At 32.7% G+C, this 15,479-nt stretch overlaps 1 protein-coding gene and 1 pseudogene across 10 annotated transcripts; both read right to left on the bottom strand.

Annotated features, from left to right (window-relative positions):
• Positions 1–3,199: 3,199 nt before the first annotated feature.
• LOC114195634 lies at positions 3,200–5,371 on the bottom strand (annotated as a pseudogene).
• On the bottom strand, positions 5,140–14,615 carry LOC114195633 (pentatricopeptide repeat-containing protein At5g50280, chloroplastic-like). 10 transcript variants are annotated; one of them, XM_028086160.1, is made up of 7 exons: positions 14,353–14,615; positions 14,176–14,269; positions 11,694–14,087; positions 9,139–10,432; positions 8,306–8,464; positions 5,620–7,757; positions 5,140–5,365 (listed from the first exon to the last, which is right to left on the bottom strand). In XM_028086160.1, exons 3-5 carry the CDS (start codon positions 12,422–12,424, stop codon positions 8,324–8,326), a joined length of 2,166 nt encoding a protein of 721 aa, XP_027941961.1. In that variant the 5' UTR covers positions 12,425–14,087; positions 14,176–14,269; positions 14,353–14,615; the 3' UTR covers positions 5,140–5,365; positions 5,620–7,757; positions 8,306–8,323. The 10 variants fall into 10 exon arrangements, with proteins under 10 accessions (XP_027941961.1, XP_027941964.1, XP_027941963.1 ...); XM_028086163.1 differs by lacking the exon at positions 14,176–14,269 and having other exon boundaries at positions 5,620–5,820; positions 7,510–7,757; XM_028086162.1 differs by lacking the exon at positions 14,176–14,269 and having other exon boundaries at positions 11,694–12,592; positions 12,688–14,087.
• Positions 14,616–15,479: the final 864 nt, after the last annotated feature.

Here is a 15,479-nt window from a genome sequence, read left to right as displayed (position 1 = left end):
ATACATTGATTAGACGAGTCTAATAATACACATTAAATGAGTCATTTATATATTGATTAGACAAGTCTATGTCTATCAATATATATTAGACAAGCTTGTACATAAAAAAATTATGACTAGTCTATTAATTCACATTGGATGAGTTTGTCCATTGAGTACATAAACATTTAAATATTCATTAAATGAGTTTGTTCATACACAAATTAAACGAGTATATATATAAAAAAACATTAAATCAATATTTCTATACGTTGAATAGATGAGTCTAAGAATACACATTAGACAAGTCCTTCCATACACTAATTAGATTACTCTTTCCATATACTGATTAGACGAGTCTTGCAACATATATTAGACGAGTTTGTACATACACTAATTAGACAAGTCTAACAATATACATTAGACGACTCTAACAATATACATTAGACAAGTTTGTTCATACACATATTAGATAAGTATACACATTAGTCGACTCTATCTATTCTCTATTTAGACGAGTCTTCTGATACACATTAGACGAGTTTTTTCATTCACTAATTAAATGAGTCTAGAAACACACATTAGACGAGTATGCTCATGTACTGATTAGATGAGTCTAACAACATATAGATGAGTATGTTGATGTACTGATTAAACGAGTTTGTCAATGTACTAATTAGACGAGTATGTCGAAGTAGTGATTAGACGAGTCTATCGATGTACTGATTATACGAATCTAACAATACACATTACACCGTTTATTCATAAACTGTTTAACATTTTTAGAGAGTCTACTCTACATTTTTCGTATAGTTTATCCTTTGTATTTTTGCATAGTTTGTTATTTTTGCACATGCTCTATAATTTTTTTACATGATCTACTATTTACATTTATACAGACATATTTATTTTTTAAACCTATAAATCACTGGCGGGTCTTGAACACTAATATTGGAGAGTTAAAATAATACACTCAAAATATTTATATTTTATTATTATCACTAACACAACAAAAATGAGTATTTAATTTAATATAATTATAATGATAAAAGAAATATTATATATCTAATAAATTGTTCATTATTCTTTCAAATTATTGAACACATCAATAATTAAATCAAAACAAAAAATTTTAGATATTTATTTCTCAATGTAAATAATCATATTATGTGGAAGCAATTTTTCTTCCATTTTATTTTACAATCTTTTTTTGATAAATCATTATGGATTTTTATTTTCAAATAAAATGTACCTCATATTCTTATCAAAGATGAACATAATTCAAATATAGTTGATAAATTCTTCACATTTGATGGTTAACAACATCCACAATAGATCAGTGAAATTGAAATTTTAAACTAGTTTTTTCTTCAATATGATATTAACAATTTAATAACAAAATTATTAATTAATAGCAAATGAGCAAGTAAAAAAGTTATGATAAATATTAGTTGTCTGAGTTTTATCTTTAAGAAAATTATTTTTTGAATACTCATATTTTAACACAATAAAAAAACATTATTATATTTTAACGAGTAATGTGTAATTTTTTTTAATGGGACATGGCTTCCTTACAATATAATAAATATTCCTATTATATAAATCATTTTTCATTGATTTTATTCAAAACTTAATTATAAATTTAATAATTATTATTTATTTTCTCGACTTTAAATTTATTTTAATATTATATATTTATTAACGTAAAAAAATACACAAAAAAACACAAAATCCATCCGTAGGCAATAATTTAAAACTATTTTGTAAGAAAAACTCATCCAATGGAGCGTTCCATCCATTTATACCAACTCAATATATACTTTTTTTCATGCACCCAACATTTTTTAAATTCTAAATTATATACTTACTGTAATTATATTTTTTGATTGTACAATATGTAGATATTTCAATTTGGAATATAATTTAACATTACCAATCGTAAAATGTGGAATGTACAGATTGTGAAATGCGGAAGTTACATTCTATGTTTTTATTACAAGTTCTCAATTTTTTTCTTACATTTCATATTATTATGGTGTGTGTTTCCATTTATTTGAATGGACTCTTGCAAATATTTTTTAAGGTAGAGGTAGAAAAAGATTATGAGACGGATGAAGGTGAAGGTGAAGACAGAGAAGAAGGTGAGAGAAGAATGGCTTGGAACAACTTTATCAGGACCTGTGTTTGTGGACAAACCAAGGCAAAAGCAAAGTTACAGTGAATCGAACAAGAAATATTAAGTCAAATGCATCTGAATTGGAAGAAATAGAAAGTCTTAAAGTACAGTGAAGAATCATGGCACAAAAATCTAATTAATACAAGTCAGAAAACAGTTGCATCCTATAGGGAGTAGGGGACCACTCTTGCTTAAATGTGTTTCTTGCAGAATCAACTAACAGTTGAAAAGCAGAATGCTTCCACCAATGTATTTTCTGGCTTTCAACAATTTCTATTTATGGATATGTTTTCATTAAGGTTCAAACATGGCATAAACTATCAATCAACTGATGAATTGGCAACATGTTTTGTTTCTTCTAGCCATTACAAATTTTCATGAGCTGATCCTGCAGTCTCTGTAGATACAGAATTAAGTTTCTCTTCCATTTTATTCAATCTAAATTTCACATTGATCAGAAATAAAACCAGTATAAAAGGATTTATACTTGAAAGAGAAATTATTGAAAAGTTCAAATATCAGTTTAAATCACATCGAATAAAAATGAGAAAATCAAGTAGAAACAATGATGTCAATTTTTAGTTGTATATTTGATTGATGTTAATGTTGTATGTCCATGGTGATACTATTTTAAAAGACATGTCACACTCCTACTTTTGAGACATCATTGATGCAATGTTGGATTGCCCTTTTGTTAATTGTTCCAGTAACTGGTGCCTCAACTGTGAAAGCTGTGTTTAAACACTTTTTATCTGAAAAAAATTGATTTTACTTCTGTTCTAGTTCTCTTCTCTTAATCAGCATCAGAGAAAAAATACAAATATGGAAATGAAAGAAAAGGTGACATAATGTCAGAGCAATAGAATGATAATATAACCTGCAGTTCCAATTTTAAACAGCCAGCTTCTGTACTGATATTTGAAGATGATCTGGTGGAGCACCAAGTGATGAAATTGCCTTAAATGTATCAGTCATTGCATGTTGCTGAATTAACTCTCCCAATACTACAGCAACTCCTAAGCCTAGACCAAGGTAGCAGAAAAATTCTCAGAACAGAAAATGTTCATTCATTGCCTAGTGTTTGATGAAAGTCCCCACACACTTCATGTACCAAGCCTACTCTGAAAAGTTCTGCACTTAGGGTTGTTCAGAAAAGTATTAATGGTCTAGATTCAACCAAGAATCTATTATAAAACCTGAACCATTTTCTATAATCAGTACTGCACCAAACCAAAGAATCAAGGTTTTGGGGTCTTCTGCAACTAAACTTGCAGCAATTTATCCACAATTTTATTGGGACAAAATCACAACCAGTGATAAGGTGTAACAGAAATGTGAGACTAAAACCGAGGAAAAACAATGTTGTTGGAATAACACTGTTTTTCTCTAACTTGAACCAAATTGTGGTTAAATTTTTAACTGAGACACTGCAGTGTTAAATCACATCCAAATTCTACACATGGAATGGTGTAGTTACTAGGATTAACTGCATTTTATGGTAGCTCCAAGTTCATGTGTTCGTTCACTATCAAATTTTTCACTAAAAGAATCATTCATCATTAACCCTTTTAGCTTACTGGAACATTCAACTGCCTGCACATTGCACCATCACCAAGCTGCAACAACATACAAAAGAAATCACCCTAATCTTTTTCACCCCTCATAAATTAATAAAGGTTAATCAACTTATTCACTTTTTGCCTTCTATGGTGTGTTTTGTTTTAACATTTCCACAACTTTTCATGAGATTTATGCAGACCAGGAATTCTAGGATTCAAGTTCAATGTGAGTTTTAAGATCAAAATAAAAGTTCTTTCATTTTTAAGTTTAGTTCAATTTCAATTTTATGTTAGATTTTTTGTATTTTTCTTTTAGACTTTCAAAAATACATTGATATATAATAATTTTAATATTTTAAAATATTTAAAAAATAATAATATGTTATCAAGTTAATGTATACTAAGGCATATCGCAAGGGCCACACAATCACAAAACAACCAATAACATTTTATACATCTTTGCATTTCTCCATTCTTCATTGTGTAATATAATATGCAACATAATATGAAAAAGGGTATGTGAAAAATTGGATCTCACTCTTCTAATGTGAATAAGTATAAGGTAGTAATCTCAGTTATTAATGAGAAAACCAATAGTTTATACTCTGTGATACATTTATGATTTGCTGCTATGTATGTATACTTAATATCCACCTTTCATTTTATTATTGAATACTTTTAAACTTGATTTAATCTTACAAAATCGAAATCAACTTATAAAATGAATTTTGCATTCATTAAATTAGAAATATCTCTACACATTTTATTCTTTAAGCATATAACCACTTGCCTTAATGGATCTTTTTTTCTCAAGCTCTATAAGGAAAGCTGCAGTTCCTGCTTTTGCTTTGTGTACAGAAGTACTTCCATCTTCTAGATCCTTCGAATCAACTATATATATATATATATATATGTAACAAAGGAGATGAAAAATGCCAGAATTTATCAAATGCAGCAATTCCATTTGGCTAAGCTGGCTAAAGATGCCTAGTTAAGTTACCTTCACTTGTTTCTATCGAAGTGGTCAAAGTAGTGTTCCTGGTTTCAAGAGTAAAATTTGGTGGTGAGATCTTAGCTAAAAATTGGAAAGCAAAGCTCACTAAAATCATAATCTAATAACTGCATTCATCAAAAACCAAACACATACTTAGCTGCATCTTTGTAATCAGCCGAAAACTCATTGAGCTTGGCCTTATTATCAGCAGAGTTAGATGAATGAACAGCAGAACCTAGACATACAGCAATCAAAAAGCAACCAACTCCTGGGAAAAGAATCTCAGCTTTGTTGATCTTGTCATCCAAAAAGTAATTGAAGGTTGTTCCTGTTACACCCACAACAGAAACAGTACAATGAAACTTTTTTCTCTATGAGTATATTAGGATCCATTGCAATGTAGAACTTGAGTCTAGTAAGTAACATTTAACTTTTGTGGTGTGTTCTTCCCAATGTTCTTATCAGAGTAAGAAAGCAACATAGGTTCAGAATCTAAGAGGTGCATCCATGATGGTATACGTATAACAACAGTTATGCTTGATCTAATCACTTCTACAACTGATAAGCCAACAAAAGCCCAAGCATACTGCGTTGAAAGATTTCCAACACTCAGCACCACTCCACCCTCATGGCAAACAGAACTGAAGGCCAGTTTTCCTGCATCAGATAATTGAAACACTTTCAAAATAAGAGTAATTGAAATCCGTTATTTTTTTTTATTTTTTTTTCAGCTGCGAAGTTAATCCCATAATCTTTCTCATCGTCTTTTCAAAACTCACCAAATCAATTTTATTTCTCCAAATTATTAATAGAAGATCAAATTCAGGATTTTTCCTTCTTTATTACTAAGTTATTTTATCATTCCTACTAAGCTGATATAGAAAATGTTTGTGTTGAGAGAAGAAAAGTACCTGGTGGAGTTGAGACAAGAAGTTGGGGGCAGTGTTGCCAACCTCTCCAAAGGTGAAAGCAATGATAACAGCAGCCATGAGATTGGTAAGTGTGTAGTCAAGGTAAGTGTGCTGAGGAAGACGACCTCGTCTCTCCAGAAGAATCATCACTGCAGGCCATGTCCCCAAGAACAATTGGCATCACAAGAGTCTCCACAAGTTCTAGAATGCAGCCCCACACAAGTGAATCACACAAGAATCAATCATAAGGCCCAAGTCTCTCAAGGTAAATAATGTATCAAAACTGGTGAACAAAGTTTATAACATGTATATCACCTATCCATAATGAAATGAGTGTAAAAACTAGCTAAAATGCAATCTACTCAAATCAGAATTTTTTTTTTTACATAAATGCATATCATGAAAGTGAAAATAATGAGGGAGCAAGGATGAAAATTTGTAAAGAACCAAATACAGCAACTAAAACTATCCATACCAGTCCTAATTAACTAAAAATGATCAAAGGAAGACTCAAAACCTGACTCCTACAAGAACTTCTAAAACTTACTACCTCAAACTCAAAAACATGACTAGAATAGCTAAAAAAAATTCAAACTGCACTAAACTAGCTTAAGAAAAGGTTAGGAAATGTCCTAACAAGTTTAAAACCATTAAATCAAGCAAAGAAACAAGTCACATAACAAAAACGACCTGAAAATAAAAATTTGACTACCTAAGACCTAAAACTAGCAACTAAACTAGGCTAAAAGTAGCAAAACTGAAAACTGCACTAATCTAATTATTTAGAACTGCTAACTAACTATCTAGACAGCTTTTGAATGATCAAAGATCAAACTGCACCAAACTAGCTTAAGAAAAGGTAAGGAAACTGTCCTAACAAGTTTAAAACCATTAAATCTAGCAAAGAAACAAGTCACATAACAAAAACTACCTAAAAATCAAAATTTGACTACCTAAGACCTAAAACTAGCAACTAAACTAGGCCAAAAGTAGCAAAACAATCTAATTATTTAGAACTGCTAACTAACTACCTAGACAGCTTTTGAATGATCAAAGAAAGTTAAAAACTAAACTAAAATTTGAAATTACCATAAAACTGAAAATCTGACTGGTTAAAACCTAAAAAAGAAACCCTAAATCTAACAACTAGTTACTCTACTTAGGCTACAACTGCTAAAACTAATTATCTAAGCTATCTAAACAGTAAACTTACTTTCTAAACAATTTCTAAATGGTATACTAATGCTAAAAACTAATCTAATTACTACTAAAAAAAAAAGCAAAATTTCACTATTCTATCCTAGGAAATGCATGCTAAAGCTAGTCAAAATCCGTAAATGCACTAACTAGAACTTAAAACTGAAATGTAAGTATCTAGACAACTTCTAATTGGTATTTGGAAGATAAAAGTTAAGTTAAAATTCAGAAATAACAAGAAAAACGAAATCTGATATGTGCAGACCCAAAATCTTACTATTTGACAGCAAAAATAGGCATAAGAACAAGCTAATCACAAATCAGCAATTAAAAACCAACTAACCTAACTTCTACAAGTTTAAAACAGCAAAAGAATACTAGAATTACAAACAACAACTGAAAATTATGCAGAACTTTATATTTCACTATGTAAACCCAAGAAATACAGAAAATACTATCCTAGTTAACAACTAAAATAAGACTATAACACTGAAACAGACATATAATGCTAAAACCAACCAAAACATTCAAATATGCAAATTCAACTTGCTCTAACAAAGCTAACACTAAGTATTTAAAGGAGTAAAACTAAAATGCAGAACTTTACTAAATACAATGCTAAAAGAATTATGAATATGTACTAATCATCATCAACAGAAAAGATTAGAGGAAACAGGGTCAGAAAGATTGAACCAGAGAGAATATGCCGCCTTGGTTAACTTTTGCTGTTAAGACTGAACTAATGCACAGACCAAACTGGAATTCACATGCTTCTCAATCTGGCCAGATTTTGCATCTCGGCATTAAGTTGTTGTCCCATAGTGCTCTGCTGCAGCCAATGTTCATTCAGATTTTTGTCCTTGAAATTGCCTGAACCCACTGATTTCCCTCCTTGCAGCAGCTGTCATTGATCCTGGAAAGAACTTTCTCAAGAATTTTCTCTGCAAATCAGCCCAAGTAGTGTTTAATGAGTCCGGGTGCTTACGTTATCAGAAAGTAGTAAACTATTCCAGTGATGTTCAAAGCTCAGCCATCTTCACAAACATCATGTTTTAACATCACACAATTGCTCAGATTTCCAGCCTCCTCAGGCAGATGAGCATAAAACAGATATTCACATTGGCCTAAATATCCAATCTCATCAAGGATTAATAAGGCTAGCACACACAGTTCTACCACTTCATTAACACTAGAGAGGGAACTCTTAACTTTCAACCACATCTTTTCTAGATAATACCGAAGATGAACTCTTTAAAGTAGCACACGCTTAGTTTTCAACCACCCAAAAACAAAACATTTAAGGAAGGCATAGCCAACAAAAATCGAACTCCCTTGCTTACAATACACACGAACAATAAACACAACAAAACAATCTAACAATGTTAGTCTTGTCCAAAGCGCGCAACACGCAAACAATAAAGCAAATACATTAAAAGAAATTCTCTAGCAAACAAAGCAAAAAACAAAACTAGGTTTAGGGAACTCAAACCTTTTCAAGTTACCCGTATTAGAAATAGGCTTGAACAAGAGTGGCTGAAGAAAACGGGTTCAAGCCTCTTGACTGGAAGGCACGTAGAAGCAGTAGAAGGAAAAAGAAGGAAGAAGGAACTCTTGCAAAACGCTCGGTTTGAAACAGTAGAATGAAACCCTGATTTCAAAAGCTCAAATTTACACCGTGTCAATTACTACAATTAATGTTTATTTAAAAATTAATGTCACCTTAACTGCCACGTTAGGTTGTAACATTGTTGTCAAAATCTGGTTGTTAGAATATATTTTCCATTTTTATTACATGTTTTTTATTCTTATCTATGGTATGTTGAACCAAAGACAGCATAAGTTGGAAACAATGACATGCGTGAAACCAAGTTAACCATGTTAAGTGATGTGAGGTATTGCCAACCTTCATTAGGTTGACCATATAACCCGCAAGCATAACGTTGAACAAGGCATAAGAACTTCGGAACAATTAAAAGTGACCATGTACGATCTTGCAGACAAAATTTAAAAATTCTTAGTTTGAGAGTGTAGTGCAAGAGCATATCCAAGATTTCCAAAATATCAATATTATCTGAAACATAGAAACATGTCTTTGACTACATTAATTTGGTCTATTTATCATTGTTCACACGCAATGTCAACGTACAAATACAATGTGTGAAAGATATTGCTGATTGAAGAGGCAGCATAATGTGATGTATACTCTTCACAGCTAATATCAAGAAACTCCTAATAATATTGATTCTTAGAGAAAAAAAAGTGTGCCAAAATTGAACCTACAATTCTTAGAGAGCATTGTATCTTAACTTAATGTACACTTACATCAGAATTATTTTTTCTTCCACGTCTTCTCTTGTAGTACTTCCAAAACTCATCTTTCTGCCTGATCACTTTCACACCTGTCTTACCTTTAATCTGAGCATGCAAGGCTCTCCAATCCTTGTTTTTCCGAGCAGCTCTGGCCTCCAGAATGTCCAGAAGAGTCTGATAAAAACTGACATCCATAGTCTGTTTATTCTTGACCATCTGCTTGTGATAAAGAAATGCCCGCTTAAAATCATGAACTCTGACAAAGCCAAATATCATAGTTGAGTAAGTCACAGAATCTGGTTGTAAGTTAAGAACTGCCATCTCTTTGAATATCTGTGGCAGTTTTGAGTGTTGCCCTCCCTTTGCATAAGCATTCATCAGCATATTGTATGTCATCACTGTTGGCTGCATTCCAAGCTTTCCAAACTCAGATATTATGCCTCTTGCCTCCATGTAGAGACCCTGTTTAGAAAAACCATCAACAAGAACGTTGAATGTTGTCCGTGTCAGTTCAATTTTGTCATTTTTCATCAACTTCCATATTTCCATAAGTGTTTGAGCTTCACCTGCGCGCCTAAGCACATCTAGTAAAGTATTGTAGGTTTCTACGCAAGGTTTAATACCTTCCATTTTCATGTTTTCAAATGCTATGTAAGCTTTCTCGTGCAAGCCATTAACTGAATATGCATGGATTAGTGCTGTATAAGAATGTGAGGTGGATTTTATACCAACTTCCTTCATCCTCAAGAATGCATCTGCAGCCGCCAGGTCACTCGGGGTTTTTTGCTTACCATATGCACTAATTAGACAAGTATATGATTCGGCATTTGGCTTCAAGCCAACATCTTGCATTTCAGCCATTAGCTTTTCTACAATCTTGGGTTGCATTCTTCTGCTGTATGCATGCATTAGAATGTTGAACGTAGCTACAGTAGGCTTAATCCCTTTGGCTCTCATCTCCACAAAAAGGCCTTCAGCTGCTTCTACATGGTTGTATTTACAGTATGAATCCATCAGAATGTTGTACACAATTGCGTTTGAAGAAACCCCTTTTTTCTCCATTTCGGATTGAATGACCAGAGCCACCCGCATCAGACCCTCATCACAAAAAGACTTTATTAATGCACTCAGGACTTCTTCACTCCATCTGACCCCTTTTCTGTTCATTTTCTCAAAAAATTGCCATGCATCTTTTGCACTATGGCCAAGTTTTCTCATAACGGTAACCATAATAGAGCATGTCACATGATCTGGATGAATATTCTCCGTTTCCATTGACTCATACACCTTCCAAGCATCTTCATACCTAAAAAAGCAACACAATAAAATCTTACACAATACATTGTATAGTATTTCACACAAAAAATGCTGACCTAAACAAAGTAAGATAATTTGTAGTAGGAAGAGATGAAATAAATTTTTGTAAGATCAAGTCCTTGTTAAGGAATTAAATGTGTTCATTATAATTACTTAATTAGTATTTTCCCAACGTAGCACAGTTTTATGTTTGAAAGCAGTGCCTAAACAGGTGAAGTGATGTGAAACATCAGCTGCATTTTTTGACATGTAGCTAATTAAGTTTCATAAACTTTATAGTCATTTATAAGCTTTCTTAATAGCAAAATTACCAACAAGTCATAAGACCAAGCTAGCCCAAGAGGTAAACAACAAAATTTTCCTGCCATAAAGGAAAAACTAAATTGGTAGAAGAGAAATGCGTATGATTTGCTCAAGCCCTAGAAAGCCAAATCATCAACGTCGTAACCAACCAACTAATGTTTAACATGCAATTAAAATTTTAAATTATATTCTATCAAAAACCAAATTAAAACTATATTTTCACAATTGGACACTTATAACAGAAATAAAGAAACATTTAGAAAACAAAGACATTTAAGTAAATATGAGCTTCTGGTACTGCCTTAACAGAGCAATACACAAAAATAATGGTTTCTCACCACAGAAGTAATAGAGTTTGGAAGCAAAATTATACCCCTTTTTAAGAGAATTTGAAAAGAATATAGACAACCTAAAATATAATGCCAAAACTGATGCACTAGTATCAGCACAGCAAGCGAATATGCATGTCATAAGTCACAACATTATCTTGTTTGGTCTTTGTTCAGTTTTTTAAATATCAGCATTAATTAGAATTACAGGAATGATAAGATAACAAACATGTTGCACACAATTGTACATTTTCCTAGAGATGGGAGAAGGACAATTAGAAAAATTATAATAGTGACACAACCCAGATAGTATACAAGGAAAATGTGATATCTTATCTAAGCAAGACAGAGGTTTTAGAATATGATCTAAGACCGATCGTGACAGCAATGTCAAGGATTTTGGAGTCTTCACAATCACATTTAAACCACAATTGCAACCGTATATCAATGAACTCAAATAAGCTGCTCCACAATTTAAAAAACCTCAGAAAAAGGTACAAGCATTTTTTATTTTGACTAGAATCCTTGTTACGTAAGCTAATCTTACCAGTCCTAGGAACAACAAAAGCAGCAAGGAAGAAACAAAGCAAACCATATAAATGGGCAAGAATTGTATACCTGCCACCATACAGAAGTCCTGAAATTGTGGCATTATAAACATGAACATCTCTGAACTCCATGCTAGACGGCAAGCTTCCGAACAAACCCATCACCTCATCACCCATCCCTCCTTTTCCCAACAATGGAAACAACACAATAGAGGCCCTAGGTGTAACAAGTGATGATTCCTGCAGACTCATCCACCGAAAGAAAGACACACAACACAGCAAGAGGCGCTCCTCCCCAAGTATTTCTAGAACCTCCCAACAATCTTTCTCATTGACCCTTCCTTCATACTCACCCAAAGCCTCCTCCAGAGTCAGATTTTGAGGCAAGTTCCTCGCAAGCTGAACAATTTCCCCCACAACGCCCTCAACCTCACGCAATTCCCTACTTTGACAAGACCCCATTTCTTCAATCTCCAAACTCATTTCAGGCTCTTCATCGATGTGCCACAAGGTAAAAGGGTTCTCCTCTAGGAAGCTCTGACACACCATAAAAATCGCGCCTCCATGTCGGCCTCTCGTACTGGACACGGATGCGTGCACGACGCGCGTGCGACACCGCGTCGGACGTGGTTTATTGGGCCAGACACGGCCCTGCTGGGGGACACGCCGGAGAACACACGGCCAGGCCCATGAAGATGTCGAAGTTGACACCATGGATGGGGTCGCAGTGGTTTCGATCTGAGTATTGAAAGAAAATAAAAAACTTGTGAAGGCACCGGTGAAGCCTCCGATAACAACCATTGTTGACGACGACCTAACTGGACAGAGATGGTGAAGGGGCGGCACTTGGTGTTACTGGTTTTTCTTTCTTAAAGCTTGATGAATGCTTTTGAGTACTGACGAGAAGCCATTTTCCAATCTCCTCTTGTCTTCATTATTGCCTTAAACTCTGCAAAACTAATTACCATCCTTCACCAAACAAAGCAAACAATTATATGCAAACCCAAGGTTTAAGAATGTATATATTATATGTAGGACAAGTTTTACTTCATATCAATTCTTACACTATCCAAGTCAACGTCATTTATAATGTCTTTGATCACTTGGTCGTTCATCACTTTTGACTCACTTTCGACTCACCATTTTTTGTTAGGATTATTATGAACTTTGAAAGAGTGCGTGTTCAAACCAAGGATCCAAACTAACCTATAAAATTTGTAAAAGCAAGCAAATTTGGCTATTTCAATGAGTGGTTCATCACCAACAATCCCATCTTTGGAAGAAAAAAAATTACAAACCCAATTTTTATCAACATATAATCTGCATTGGCCAAGTCTTCACAAACCAAACCAAGGCATATTCAAACCAACTACATACATAAGAAGAATAAAACTACAATGCCAAAAGCCTCTAAGGACAAAATTCAGATGCAGTTGTATTCTTAGTGTTATTCTCATTAGAATTGTGGTTTCAAGTAAATTATACAGTAAAAGTTTGTATTAAGGATTAATAGATATGTCAAACCACTTTATGGCATCTCTTAAAATCGTTTTACAAAGCAAGTCACAGAAAAAGAGCTTCAACAAAAAGCCAATTGGAAGAAATTTCTTTAAAGGGGAATAAAAACAAACTAAGTGGAAGAATACATTAAACAATCAAATAACTTCATGTTGTTAAATATTCATGCTATTAACAAAAGGAAAATTATGTTTTGACAAATTTGTTTTGACAAACTTGACAAAGTTGCCATAAATATAATTAAAATAAATTAATCTTTTATTTTTTAACCAAAATGAAGTAATAAAGTTGTACTTTTTTACCCAAATAGGTAGATTGTCAAAGTTTGTTAAAAAATATTTTTGTTAAAGTATCATTTTCCATTAACAAAACCATATATATATAGGTGTTAGCTATCTCATCAATTATATTGCCAAGTGGGGTTTGGTTATGATTTTGGTGAGCAACCTACGAACAATTTATAACATTTATGTTGGGTGAAATGTCTTCTTATCCCTGATCATCCAATAACATGCAAAATAATTTAGTGAAAAAAATATGAATGAATGAAAAAGCTAACACAAATGCAAAACAACCATAACAACATCATAGACAATTATGACATTATCATACTAGCACAGGAGGCTATCTTGTTAGACCAAGGACTGGAAACCACATAATCCACTCCATTTAGACCCCTTGGTGGCGAAATCAAACCCGGTGCAAGATACAATGATGTTGATCTTGGAGACCTTGAGGGAGTACCAATAGAACAAGCAGCAACACACATGTTAGAATTTGAACCATCCATATCAATTCGAGATGAAGAATCCCAAGTAGGACTAGGAATGGGCTAATGAATGGGAACAATTAAATCTAAAGAAGGTAATTGGGGTTTAGACTTGGGGAGCTTCTTGGCCGAATCAGGTTGAGCCAAATCAACTTTCGGCCTCACTCCTAGAAGCCCCTGTTCATGTATGATTAGCAAAATGTCAATTCTATTAACATTGCTAGAATCAGACACAAGCTTCACTACAACTACACCTCCAACATACCTAGCCCTACGTAGAAACACAACTTTAAGGAGTGTAGAAATAGTTCCAATCAAGATAAAACCCACTAAAACTTGTAGAGTCTTGGTAAGTCAATCTGAAGTTCAATAAATGGATACAAAATTACAAATTACCCTAATTAAGAAAAGGTAATAAACAAAATTGAGATTGAGAACTTACAAGCTGTAATAGGGAAAAAGTTATGAAGCTAAAATGTTGATAAAGTTGGTTTCCCTACAATGTGTGAATAATGTTATAAAGTGAGAGTTGTTGAGAAGGAAGCTCCGACACGGCGTCGGAACCACGCTTCCCCGCTTCGGAGGCGCACCGTGGAACGTGGCCGCTGTTGTAGAGTTGTCACCGTGGATGCCGTTGCAGAATTGCCATAGTTTACGTTGCAGGCAAAATAAATTCACGGGAAAGAGAAGATAGAAGATGGGAAGGAAAAGTTAGGTGAAAAAAAAAATGAAAAGAAAAATAATCATATTCTGATTAATTTAATAATTTAGTTATTTTATACAATAAATTTGTTTTAATCAGTATATAATATACGATTAATATAATATTAAATTAATCATATAATTTAATAATCATATTCTGATTAATATAATATTTTATTTAAAGAAATTTTAATTTGTTTTATTAGTATATAATATATTGTATTATAATTAATTTTAATATGATTATATAATTAATATTTTTTACTCCATACATGTTCCGTATTTCAAATAAATATAAATAAATTATTTTACATAAAAAATTAAAATTAAAGACAACGGAATTTTTACATTATGAAATATTAAAGAAGATGATTTTTCATTGAAAGAAATTTTTTACAGCGAAATCTTTTAGATTTTTAGTTTATGTCTTGACGAACCAGAAGTATTTTTCAATCAAAATGAATTATTTATCTTTTTTGCATACATCTTTTTTGCGAGATTTTGTTTTTTTTATAATTATTTATCTTGATTTCTATTATTTTTTATATAAATATTAATTTTCAATTTTTTAGACTATGAATTATAATTGTTATATATATATAGTCGTGTCTATGTCCATAATTTTTTTAATTTAAACATTTCTCCGTGTATGTGGTGTCCGTCTCTGGGCTTTATCAATAATAACATGAAGAATAAAGTGTAAGTGCCCACCTGAATATGATAGCGAGAAGGGCGAATAAGGAAGCATAGAAGAAGGAGATGATGGTGAAATTGGAAGGTTGAAGACTATTAGAAGTGAGAATCACAGAAAAGGAAAGGGCTTTAATAGACTTGAACACGGGAAATAATGCTAGTAATTGGAAGAAG

The sequence above is a fragment of the Vigna unguiculata genome, chromosome 8 (assembly GCF_004118075.2).
Source record: "Vigna unguiculata cultivar IT97K-499-35 chromosome 8, ASM411807v1, whole genome shotgun sequence".
In the NCBI taxonomy this organism is placed as follows: Eukaryota; Viridiplantae; Streptophyta; class Magnoliopsida; order Fabales; family Fabaceae; genus Vigna; species Vigna unguiculata.
The sequence above is the reverse complement of the archived record's forward strand: the minus strand, read 5'-3'. Positions and strand labels throughout refer to the sequence as shown.

Coding starts and splice junctions, on each gene's coding strand:
- LOC114195633 (XM_028086160.1), bottom strand. CDS start 12,424: ATGGTTGTTATCGGAGGCTTCACCGGTGCCTTCACAAGTTTTTTATTT. Junction 10,433..11,693: donor GGACTTCTGTATGGTGGCAG/GTATACAATTCT, acceptor TTGCTTTTTTAG/GTATGAAGATGCTTGGAAGG. Junction 8,465..9,138: donor GAAGAAAAAATAATTCTGAT/GTAAGTGTACAT, acceptor TTTTGAAATCAG/GGTTTCATTCTACTGTTTCA.